General features: G+C 43.6%; 1 protein-coding gene across 1 annotated transcript in view; it reads right to left on the bottom strand.

Annotated features, from left to right (window-relative positions):
* Window positions 1-1931: 1931 nt before the first annotated feature.
* Window positions 1932-12280, bottom strand: part of LOC121873550 (chorion peroxidase-like) — a 19624-nt gene continuing 9275 nt past the window's right edge. Inside the window, 18 exon segments of the mRNA XM_042377188.1 lie at window positions 1932-2564; window positions 2719-2824; window positions 3061-3259; window positions 3710-3784; window positions 3786-3842; window positions 4139-4235; window positions 4237-4329; window positions 4904-5051; window positions 5501-5698; window positions 6506-6692; window positions 7144-7334; window positions 7744-7920; window positions 8087-8295; window positions 9777-9908; window positions 10041-10200; window positions 10462-10528; window positions 10905-11029; window positions 12040-12210. Coding sequence (XP_042233122.1) covers window positions 2483-2564; window positions 2719-2824; window positions 3061-3259; window positions 3710-3784; window positions 3786-3842; window positions 4139-4235; window positions 4237-4329; window positions 4904-5051; window positions 5501-5698; window positions 6506-6692; window positions 7144-7334; window positions 7744-7920; window positions 8087-8295; window positions 9777-9908; window positions 10041-10200; window positions 10462-10528; window positions 10905-11029; window positions 12040-12178 — 2442 coding nt within the window. The 5' untranslated portion in view covers window positions 12179-12210 and the 3' untranslated portion in view covers window positions 1932-2482.

Genomic DNA, 12280 nt, shown 5'->3' with positions numbered 1-12280 from the left:
CGGAGGGTGATAGAGGGACTGGAGGCTGGAACGTCCTGTTGTGACCTGGATGTGGTGGAGGGGGAGGTGGATGAGGAGGGGAGGGAGGGGTGAGGGGGAGGGGTGGGATGTTTGGTGTGTAGTCTCGCCATGTTATAATGACAAACAGGCTTCCTCATTCATGCCACACCCAGTGCACGGGAGAGAAGAGATAGCTGTTCTCTCTCTCTCTCTCTCTCTAAAAAATCATGTTGTTTACACACAAAACACACACACACACACACACACACACACACACACACACACACACACACACACACACACATACACACACACACACACACACACACACACACACACACACACACACACACACACACACACACACACACACACACACACATACAGGTAATTCACGGTCCACATGTGTCAATGTGACGAGGCCGCACAGTATCACAGGTAGAGCACATGGCCAGGTGTGTTACCTCAGTAAAATGAAATAAATAACTTGATACAAAACAAAGGAGAGAGGAGAGAGAGAGGGGGTGACCACATCATAAGAGAGAGAGAGAGGTGTATCACATCAAAAGAGAGAGAGAAAGGTGACTACATCATAAGAGAGAGAGAGAGAACAGGTGACTACATCATAAGAGAGAGAGAGGACTAAGCACTGGCAAGAGAGAGAGAGGGGGGGAGAGAGGCAATCACTGCTTAGAGAGAGAGAGAGAGATACAGGTGACCACACATAAGGGTGGGTGCAGGGCGCCACCTACACAACGGAAGCGCACAATCTACCCCTCACCAATTTCCGGACTGTCGGTCATACATCCGGACTCCACCCTTCTGTCACGGCCACCCCTACCCTCCCTCCTTTCTCCCTCCTTCCTTTCTCCCTCCCTCTCCCTGCCTCCTCCTTTCTCCTCCCTCCTTTCCTCCTCCCTCTTCCCTCCCTTCCTCCCTTCTTCTCCCCCGCCTCCCCTTTTTTCTCCTCCCTTCCTTTTTTCCTTCCTCCTCCCTCCCTCTTTCCCTCCCTCCCTTCTCTCCCTTTCTCCCTGCCTCCCTCCCCTCCTCCTTTCTCCCTCCTCTTTCTCCCTCCCTCCCCTTCTCCTGCCTCCTCCTTCCCTTCTCCTTCCCTCTCTTTCCCTCCCTCCCTTCTCCCTGCCATCTTTCTTCCTCCCTCCTTCTCCCTGCCTTATTTCTCTCCCGCGCTTGTCCATTCACCTACTTTTCGCTCCCATTCCTTCTCCCTTTTCTTTTATCCATTTTTCCTCTTCTATTCAGATTCGCCAGTCATACCTAACCTAACCTAACCTAACGTATATGTGTTAGGTTAGATTAGGTTAAGTTAGGTAAAGTTATCGTTAAATTGGTTAATGTTAAGGATAAATAACTTAGGGGCTGATCTTCAGGTGATCCGATTTACCTGTTAATTCATAATTAACACATAAGGATTTCTTCATTCCCGACCAAAACTGTTGTGTTGCCTAAAATACAACAAAGAAATGGCCTGAATTGCGTCTTTTAGCAATTTCTGACCTCATTGTCACTCTCAACATGGTTTTATTTCCACCACTGATACGATTTATTTAGGAATTTTGATGATTTTATAGATATTTTTAGAAAACACTGAAGAGCTTTTGAAAGAAAACGGAAATTTGACTTTTTTCAATACCTATAACTTAAACAATTTGTCCATCTTCCAGAATGAAGACTCGTGTACGCTTGTGTATAATCTATGTGTGTGTGTTCATGTAGGTTCAATCAGCACATTAGTATACACAGTTGAGAAGCCATGTCAAAAATAATTATTGTAGTTCTTTTTATTCTTCCTTTCCGATATTATTTCCATTTCCCTGTTTAGTTTATTACATTAGTTATCTTTTATGTCATTTGGAAGAGTGACTCTCACGATCAACCTCTTCGTCTATTTGTACACATAAGAAAAGACCAAATCATTAAAACACTTTTATTTGTGGACACTCCAGTGAAGATGAGCCATTGCCAGAGTTTACCAGGATGTTGACAAGACACCATAGTGAAAATAATCAGACCTAACCAACCCTAACCTAACTCAGTCTGGCCGAGAAAGATTATTTACGTAGAGTTTCTTTTGTACACGTCAATAGAGGCCATTTACAATACCTATGGACTTGAGGCTGGGTATGTCACTTTAATCGTCGTTTATGATGTTGATAATTATGACAAGTTTAACAAAGATCATGTTCCTCGAAAGGATATTTTTTTTTTTGGTGTGCAATCGTATTTTTTTTTTTGTGGTTTTCCCGATCAAAGTAAATAAGGTATTATTTTTGTTTGTTTGTTGGTCAGAAAAACAACTTTACGTCACTCTATTTTACGACACCTAAGTTCCCCCACGGGCAGCCAGGACACTCTACTCGTGTTAGTCCCTTGTGTGAGAAGAAACTTTTTCCTGAGGGTTAGTTTCTGAGGCCTGAAGGCGAGGGTGGCGACGAGGGCGAATTACAGGGAGAGGGACGAGGGTCTAAGCGGCTGGTCTCTCGCCTTGCCACAGAGCCAAGTTAGGACGAGGAATACCAGGACCTTGACACGCTACAGGCTGGTTACTAGGGAGAGAAGAGAAACAATTACATTACAACAACAAAACAAAAACATACATTCAAACACATATGTAGATTTATAAACCGACATATACATATTCATTTTTAAATATACATCTATATAAATATGTCAGAGATTTAGAACAGCGTGAGGATTTACAGAGCGTTGTTGGTCTGCCTGAAGGCAAGGGGCTGGACGGCCTCAATGTTGGAGTTGTCACATAAGATTCTGGCCCAGGAGGTACGGCGGATCTCCTGAAGTTGACCTGCAACACAGAAACATGTTTACCACTGACCTGAAACACAAGATAATGTTTACTACTGACCCGCAACACAAGATAATGTTTACTACTGACCCGCAACACAAGATAATGTTTACTACTGACCCGCAACACAAGATAATGTTTACTACTGACCTGAAACACAAGATAATGTTTACTACTGACCCGCAACACAAGATAATGTTTACTACTGACGTACAACAACAACACACAAGACTTACCCTCATTGAAGGATCCTGGCTGTCCTCCAAGGTCGTAGAAATAGCGATCTCCCTTCTTAAGTCGTGCAAACTGGTCTCCTACAACACACAGGAAGGTCCAGCCCAGGAGACCACCCGAAACCTTCTTCTCCACGAGGCCTCCCACGAAGAAGTCAATATCGTCGACAGAATTGTAGATTCTCGACAGTGTCTGAACGATCTGTAGGGGGCGGTGAAGGAGGGATGAACTGCCTGTTTATCTATGTTTCAGAGCTGGTGAAGGAGGGTTGATATGTCTATTTACCTGTCTGTGGGAGGCGGTGAGGGAAGGATGAGCCGTCTGTTTACCTTTCTGTGGGGGGTGATGAGGGTGGGATAAGCTATCTGTGGGAGGTGGTGAAGGAGGGATCACCTGACGAAATCAAAACAGTACTCATTTAAACAAAACCAAAACAGTACTCACCTTCAACCAAAACAGTACTCACCTTCAACCAAAACAGTACTCACCTTCAACCAAAACAGTACTCACCTTCAACCAAAACAGTACTCACCTTCAACCAAAACAGTACTCACCTTCAACAAAAACAGTACTCACCTTGAACCAAATCAAAACAGTACTCACCTAAACAAAACCAAAACAGTACTCACCTTCAACCAAAACAGTACTCACCTGGGGGTCAATTTGATCGGTGAGGTCACTGAAGGTCCTGGCCCGACGTAGACCACAGATATGTCTTATGTCGCTTGTAGGTGGCTACAGCTTGCTGTCCCGGCCTCGTGATGTTCAGACCACCAGTCCTCAACTCTGAAGAAGGAAGGGGTCTGTTTGGTGCATGATGGAGAGATATATAGTGGCCTATTGTGTGATGGAGAGAGAGACAGAGAGAGAGGGAGCTATTGTATGATGGAGAATTTGAGAGAGAGTTAGAATTAGGGGAGAGAAAGAGTAGGTTTGGTTTGAAGAGGGAGTAAGAGAGGTTAGAGAGATATGGGAAAAGTTTGGCTTGGATGGAGAGTTTGAGAGAAAGAGTTAGTTAGTGAGAGAGAAAACAGAGAGACAAAGAGAGAAGTTTGAAGAAGGAAGGAGAATTTGAGAGACAGACAGACAGACAGAGTTCCTTACCTGGAAGAGATGATTGGACAGTTCCTGAGACACAAAAGGATCGAACTGTTGGATGGCTATCTGTAGTTACGAATGATGTCATCCAGTCGGGCCTTTCTCTGACAGAGAGAGAGTCGAAGTGATCACGGAGCCTGACGGTGCTTATGCCTCCTGCCGCAGAGATCATCCTGAAGGAGCAATAGGGTGGTTAGAATGGGTCTGCTGACTTACCAGCAGAGTTATGTTTGACTACAGTGAAAGAGAAGTTTTAAGGTGATTTGAGTTGGTGTTGAGATGTAAATTGATTGTGGGTTATTATAATCAATCTCTCTCTCCTAGTGATTGTATTTATTTATGTATTTTATTACTAGTATTATATTACATTTTATTATTAATCCTTTTTATTATTGTTAATGTATTTTTTGACATGATACATTTTCACATTTCTCCATTATTATTATTATTATTATTATTATTATTATTATTATTATTATTATTATTATTATTATTATTATTATTATTATTATTATTATGACATCATTTTTTCCCGTGTTCATGATCAACTTTCTTCATCTTTAACTAAACACAAACTCCATCTTTCTCTCCTCTTTCCTAGTCTAAACTTTTCCCTGTTTATATACTCAACACCTGGTACTAGTTAGAGAGCCAAGAACAACAAGAAAAACAATGAAATCACGATAATAAATGAGTCAGGAACAACGGGTAAATGAATTGGATTAATAGAGAGTGTCATCATCTCACCTGACTGTTCCTTGTACCAGCGTGTGCCCGAATCGGAAGGCGGCAGTGGAGAACTCATTATTCATACTTGGGTTAAAGTTATCATTGTAGTCGAAGCTGTAGCCGTTCTGGAGGACATTGATACCGAATGACTGCATGAAATTGTTACCTGAAATTAACAAGTTAGATGCTGTGAATTTTTGTATCTGTTGTTTGTTTGTTGGGACAGTCGATTACTAAAGTCCGTTCACCTCTCACCCTGAATCATGAACCCTGAGATTCAGATTCGTGAACCCGAAGCAGTAGACTGATACATTATTCTATCTGTAAATGCTTCGGATTCATGAGTCTGGTGGTTCGTGGTTTAGGGGGAGAGGCAAACGGACTTTAGATGTTGAGTTTAGAGTTAGGTGTTTCATCGTCTCGGGTCTTATTTAATATAGTTCCTGTATATAAATGGCTGTGTGGATGACTTACTGATATGGGAAATGAAGGTGAAAAATATTGTTGGTAATTTTTTTTATGCGTTCCATCTCTCTCTCTCTCTCTCTCTCTCTCTCTCTCTCTCTCTCTCTCTCTCTCTCTCTCTCTCTCTCTCTCTCTCTCTCTCTCTCTTACCGACAATGATAGGCAGCCACTCGTTATAGGTGATGTGTTGGATCTGAGCGACAATGATCCTTCTGGCCTCCTGGAACACGGCCTCGTCTGACCACTGAGGGTTGATGCTCCTGAGTTGTCTGGCCACTGTGTTGTGTTGCCTCATCCAGACGGTGTGTATGGCTGTCAGTCCCGGCTGTTCGTTCACTCGCGAGTCACCTGTGGAGAAAATATGACATTGTTGCAGTTTATTGGACAGTGACATTGGTGCAAGTGGTGCTAAAATGACATTGATACAGTGACAATGGTGCAGTGGTACAGTGACAATGGTGCATTGATACAGTGACAATGGTGCAGTGGTACAGTGACAATGGTAAACTTGTAATGAATGCCATTGTTACTGCTTCTAAATACACTTGGATCCTTATTAGAAATTTTTGTTACAAGGAGTTGGTCTGTAACTTAACTTTTGGAATTACGAAGCTCTGTACTGGAGGTAATTTAGAAACAGTCTGAATACACAAATACAGACTATCTTAAAAATACTGTAGCTACATAGGAATCACACTATCCCTGATTCTGTAGATTAACTTATAATCCCGAGTAAAGTTTCAAAGATCGAAAGTAAAATTCTCTCGAGTTAGGCATCACGACTCAGAATTTGGGTCAGTTTCCCCTAAAATTCTCCCATGTCAACCAAGTTTTCTATGATAAATGCCAGTCTAGAAATTCCTTAACTAATCGACTCAATTTACCTACATAACATACACTCATCTACATAACATACACCCACCTACACAACATACACTCACCTACATAACATACACCCACCTACATAACATCCACCTATCTACATAACATACACCCACCTACATGACGCATTTCCACCTACTTGACGCACACCCACCTACACGACGTACACCCACCTACATGACGCACACCCACCTACATGACGCACACCCACCTACATGACGCACTTCCACCTACATGACGCACACCCACACAAAAAGAAACAGCGTCACTAACCAGCCAGGAAGCAGAGTGAGTTGCGTTCTTTGGCCTGACAGTCTCCTCCTTGGTTAGGGTTGATAGGTAGGAGGTTGTTGCCAGAGATCTTTAGAAGTCCATCTCTGAAGGTTCGTAGTGGCCGTTGTTCTTCTTCGTCTGACCCGTACACAGTGGAGCCGTCGATCCAGTGTGTTATCTGATTGAGCTGTAAGGAGGAGTTAGGTTGGAGTTATTGGAGGGCCTTTTAGGAGGAAGAGTGTAGGAGTGAATCATTCTGGAGGAGGTTCTGAAGGAAGTAGGGAGGGGAGGTGGTTGTGAGGAGAGCTTGAAGGGACGTGGGTTTTGGCTACAGGATGGGAGAGAGAGAGAGAGAGAGAGAGAGAGAGGTGGGCTCTAAGACAAGTATCTATAAACAGTAATAATGCACCAGACAGGTAGATATCGGCCGCCATCTTGCAGGTCACGACGCCATCACAACACAAATTCTCTCACTTGAGTTTTCACTTAAAATCATATTCATTATTTTACTTTCTTTGTTGACATCCCATCAACTAGTCAACTTTAATTAGAAAATCAGTTATTTCGCAATGAAAGAATTTGCTTAAAACACAGAAACGAAATGATAAGATTAAAATAAAAGTGTTCATTAATTATACCTGTTCAGCGTAGCCAAAAGTGCAATCCTCACCGGCGCCAACAGCAAACATACTCCTGACGAAGTTCATACAGTTGCTGCCCTTAGGACCATAGAAGGGGTCGCCTGTTGTGTCGATGGGCCAGCAGAAGGGGTGAGGCGGAGGGTTTACTATATGGCCGTTCTCACAGCACTCGATTCCCTGATTGTTGGCTGGGAATAAATAAATAAATTAATGTGATATACCGTACAGAATGGAAAATAGAATTGCTGCTGGGGGAGCTCTGAGTGTCTTATAAGTGACCTGTTACTGATTATTTCCAGATAGGACGATGAGCAAATCAAATACCTGTATACAGTACGCTACGTCCCGTTTGTGAACTTTCCCAGGTCATGAACTGGACAATTTCACAAACGGGACGATACACCTACACACACACATATAGACGTATGTAGTTATGTGTACCTATACAGTACATACACAAATCTTACGTACAGATAAAATTATTTCTTTATTCAGTGTCGTCAACATAATCAGTGAGTTTATCATAACAATTTGACATTTGTGGTATTTTGTAGTCAACCAGGAGATACAAACAAACATTTATCGACACACACTTACGGAAAGAGTGAAAGGGAACATGAGCAAAATCATGGTCAATAAACTGTGCCCACTGCATGACGAAGAGCGTGAAATCTTGGTCAGGGTTGTCCAGGTCTATCAAAATGTTATTGGTGATATGACGTTCATTAGGCAGTGGTGACCCATTAGTGTTCAATGAGCGAGCCGACGACACACCTGGAGAAGGGAGAGGTAGGTAGGTGAATCTTTCGTTATTACACCTGTTGAGAAACTGGATTATATTTATCACTGTTGTTGGGATTTCCGTTGTTGTGGAAAATATAGATAATATTTCTATTTTAATAATAATAGTAGTAGTAGTAGTAGTAGTACTATCACTGACCATTCCCGTAGGTAGGAGGCAATATTCTCTGGCACGGTGTATTAGACTGGCCCCAAGTAGGATGTCTCATATTGTTACAGGAGCCATCAACTGTTCGGTACTTGTTATTACTACACCTGGGCAGGGGAGGACAAGTTCTGCCTAGAGTGGTATTGGCTACCTGGATATTCCTCAAACCGAAGCCTGCTTGCTCAGAAGTCAAACCAAAGCTGAGAGGGTGAGAACAAGGAGTTACGTGAATATTCTTACTCATGATTCTTACTCTCTCCTTCTTACTCTGGTTCAGTTACTCGTTCACGCTTACTCATCCATACTAACAGCCCATCCTTACTTACCTACGTTATCTGTCATATTTAAACACTGAGTCTTCCACACTAACCATTCCTTGCGAATATTTACTCATTCATTTAGAATTCTTACTTTGTTATCGTTTTAAATTGCTATCTAAACTTGCCTTCTTCCTCTCACTCTCTACTCTACTCACAGTCTTTACTCTCACTCTTAGACTTTACTTTCACTCTTAGTCTTAACTCTCACTCTCTACTCTACTCTTTAATCTACTCTTACTCTCACTCTCTACTCTACTCTACTCCCACCCTCTAATCTACTCTCACTCTCAACTCCCACTCTCTACTCTCACTCTCTACTCTACTCTCCAACTCCCTCCTCTCTCTCACTCTCTACTCTACTCTCCTCTCTACTCTACCCCTCACTCTCAACTCCCTCTCTACTCTCCTCTCTACTCTACTCCCCCTCTAATCTACTCTCACTCTCTCATCCCTCTCTACTCTCCCTCTCTACTCTCTACTCTCACTCTCAACTCCCCACTCTCTCTCTCACTCCTCTACTCTACTCACTCTGCTCCACTCTCTACTCTCCTCTCTGCTTTCCTCTCTACTCTACTCTCAACTCTCTCTCTCCACTCTCTGTCTCTACTCCTCTACTCTACTCTCACTCTCAACTCTCCCTCTACTCTCACTCTCTCTACTCTCACTCTCAACTCCCACTCTCTACTCTCCTCTCTCTACTCTCCTCTCAACTCCCATTCTCTCCTCTACTCTCACTCTCTACTCTCCTCTCTCCCTCTCTTACTCTCACTCTCTCTCCTCTCTACTCTCCTCTCCCTACTCTACTCCTCACTCTCTGTCTCCTCTCTACTCCTCTCTACTACACTCACTCTAACTCCCACTCTGCTCTCCTCTCTACTCTCTCACTCTGTCCCACTCTCTGCTCTCCTCTCTACTCTACTCTCCTCTCCACTCTCTGCTCTCCTCTCTCTCCACCTCTACCCCTCACTCTCAACTCCCCTCTCTACTCTCACTCTCTACTTTCACTCTCTACTCTACTCTCAACTCTCACTCTCTACTCTCACTCTCTATTCTACTCTACTCTCACTCTCTAATCTACTCTCATTCTCAACTCTCACTCTCTACTCTCACTCTCTACTCTACTCTCACTCTCAACTCCCACTCTCTTCTCTCACTCTCTACTCTACTCTCACTCTCAACTCCCACTCTCTACTCTCACTCTACTCTACTCTCACTCTCAACTCCCACTCTCTTCTCTTACTCTCTACTCTCACTCTACTCTACTCTCACTCTCAACTCCCACTCTCTTCTCTTACTCTCTACTCTCACTCTACTCTACTCTCACTCTCAACTCCCACTCTCTTCTCTTACTCTCTACTCACTCTCTCAGCATGTTGGAGGAGGCGGCGATGATGGCAGTAGCTATTTGATCCATCCTCTTCGCGCTCTCCTTGGTCTTGAAGAACCTCAGGTGTACGCTGGCAGGTGAGTTCCTCGGCACCACCTTGTTGTTGCTGTTGATTAGTTAGTGCACCTGTTAGTTCACTTGCTCTTTGGATCTTGGGGAAATAATCAATCTGGCTGTCTATCTGGTTATCAATCTGTCTATCTATCTATCTATCTATCTATCTATCTATCCATCTCACCGGAGGAGGTTCTGTTCCAGTTGGTTGACTTGGTTGACGTGGTTGATGCCCTTGTTACAGGCAGCGTTCAGCATCCCTTGGTCAATTGGTTTCATCCTCACACTGATGTTAGGGTTTCTAAACACCTTGCTGTCACCTTGTCCTCTGGCAGGGGTCTGGGCTGTGAGGGGTGACAACTGATGGTTATATTATTGGGATATTTCTAGGGATATTGAGGAGATGTTCTAGGGATATTTCAGGGATATTTTAAGGATATCTCAGGGCTGTTATAGAAATAAAAGGGACTCTAGGCATGTTTAATCCAGGGTGTTTAATTCTCTACGAAAACCACCATTGTACACATGTTAGGTATCTCTCTCTCTCTCTCTCTCTCTCTCTCTCTCTCTCTCTCTCTCTCTCTCTCTCTCTCTCTCACACATACCGGCCAGGTTAGATGCAGGGCAACAGACTCCTGGGCTACCATTTCCCAGTCTACATTGTTGCGTGATCTGAAAACAAACATAAACAAAGTCATTAAAACATAAACACGTGAGCACCTGGAAACTTTTTATGACGTCACTTCATCAAAACATAAACATATATATTTAAACGTTTAATAACAAGAAAAAAATTAATTATAGAACAAAAAAATAACATAAAAATTAATAACTAATTGTAGGTATTTTCAGTAAAACAAATGGACCTTATGATTGTACCGTCGAGGAGGCGGGGAGGCCTTCTGCAATGACTTCACGGGTTGTTTACAAGGGAACACATTAACGCCATAAGGGAACACATTAACGCCATAAGGGAACACATTAACGAGCCAACTGTAAACCCAAAATGTGACGTCATCGGACTGGTAAACACTATACCTGCACTCACCTGTGTCATCACCGACGCGCAGGTGACTAAAGGAATGCAGTTACAGCCTCCTTGGGAACCTCCAAAACTTGGGAAACCTCCTTGGGAAACCCCTGGTCCTGGGAAACCTCCATTTTGTCCTCCACCTGAAAATAAGTGAAATAATGTTTTGAAGTTTTTGTTTTTATGACTTAATATATCCTGGAGACGAATTGGTGGCGCAGTGTTGGAGAGATAACCAGTGTTGGGGAGATAACGAGTGCTGGAGATAACGAGTGTTGGAGATAACGAGTGCTGGAGATAAAAGAGACGTACTGCTGACAACATCTACATTTGTGTTATATCTCTCAAGATAAAACACATAGTGGAAGTGACGATGTTTAGCCAAAGGGTAAAGAAAATCCATTTGTTCAATTGTGCAAAACATGTGTATGGAGGTGAGGTAGGAATGGGGGGGAGGGGGAGGATGGAGGTAGGAAGAGGGGGGGAGAGGGAGTGGGAAGGGAAACGGGTAAAAAGAACTGGGGGGAAGTGGAGAAGGGTAAGTGGAATTGGAGGGTGAGAGAGGGGGAGGGGAATGGGGGGGGGGGGGGATTAAACGAAGGGAGGGGGAAAGGAAGGGAAGGGGAGGAGGAGGAGGAAGGGGGTAAATAATGCCAATGTGGAAAAACTTCTATGACCCCACCCCCAACCCTCCTCCCACCTCACCTCCCACCCCTCCCAAATAGCGGAAAAAAGATTATCTCACATCAATTATTACCCAGATAAAAGTAGCTAAGGTTTTCCCCCGAGAGATCCTGATCCCGCTGAAGCTTCCCAAGATCCTTCCACACTTGTATGATCATTCTGGGAAGAGACCAGTGTGTTGTAAAAGAAAATAAGTCAAGCGAAGACCGTCAATCTGTACTGGAAAATCCCCTGTTGATTTAAAGCGAAAATCACCCTCTCATCCTGACTCTTGCATGGGATTCCCGGGAAGGGGGGGAGGGGAGATGTTTTTTGTGTGTTGATAATGGTAGCTGGTGATGCTGAGTCAGGTACAGTAACATCAAAACTGGGTAGTAGTTTGTTGCTGCATTTCTGCCTAAATTTATGCATCTGTTTCACACACACACACACACACACACACACACACACACACACACACAACACCTACCTGGGAAGCTGATCTGACGGATGACACGCGCCACAGGTAGCTCTTCCATCTCCTCGACAGGTATGCCTTGAGCCCCTAGCGGACCACCTCTCTGCAGGGCTGCCACCACCGCCACCACCATCCACGACCACCGGCTCATCTTCCTATCACTGTGGCTTCTCTTACTACTCTCTGTTGGGTTAAAATGGACCTGGGTTAAAATATGTCGTGGAAAGAATATGGCAAAACAGTTGATATTTGT

The sequence above is a fragment of the Homarus americanus genome, unplaced genomic scaffold (genome assembly GCF_018991925.1).
Source record: "Homarus americanus isolate GMGI-L3 unplaced genomic scaffold, GMGI_Hamer_2.0 scaffold30858, whole genome shotgun sequence".
Lineage (NCBI taxonomy): Eukaryota > Metazoa > Arthropoda > Malacostraca > Decapoda > Nephropidae > Homarus > Homarus americanus.
Note: the sequence above shows the minus strand (reverse complement) of the source record. Positions and strands in the feature narration are given on the sequence as shown.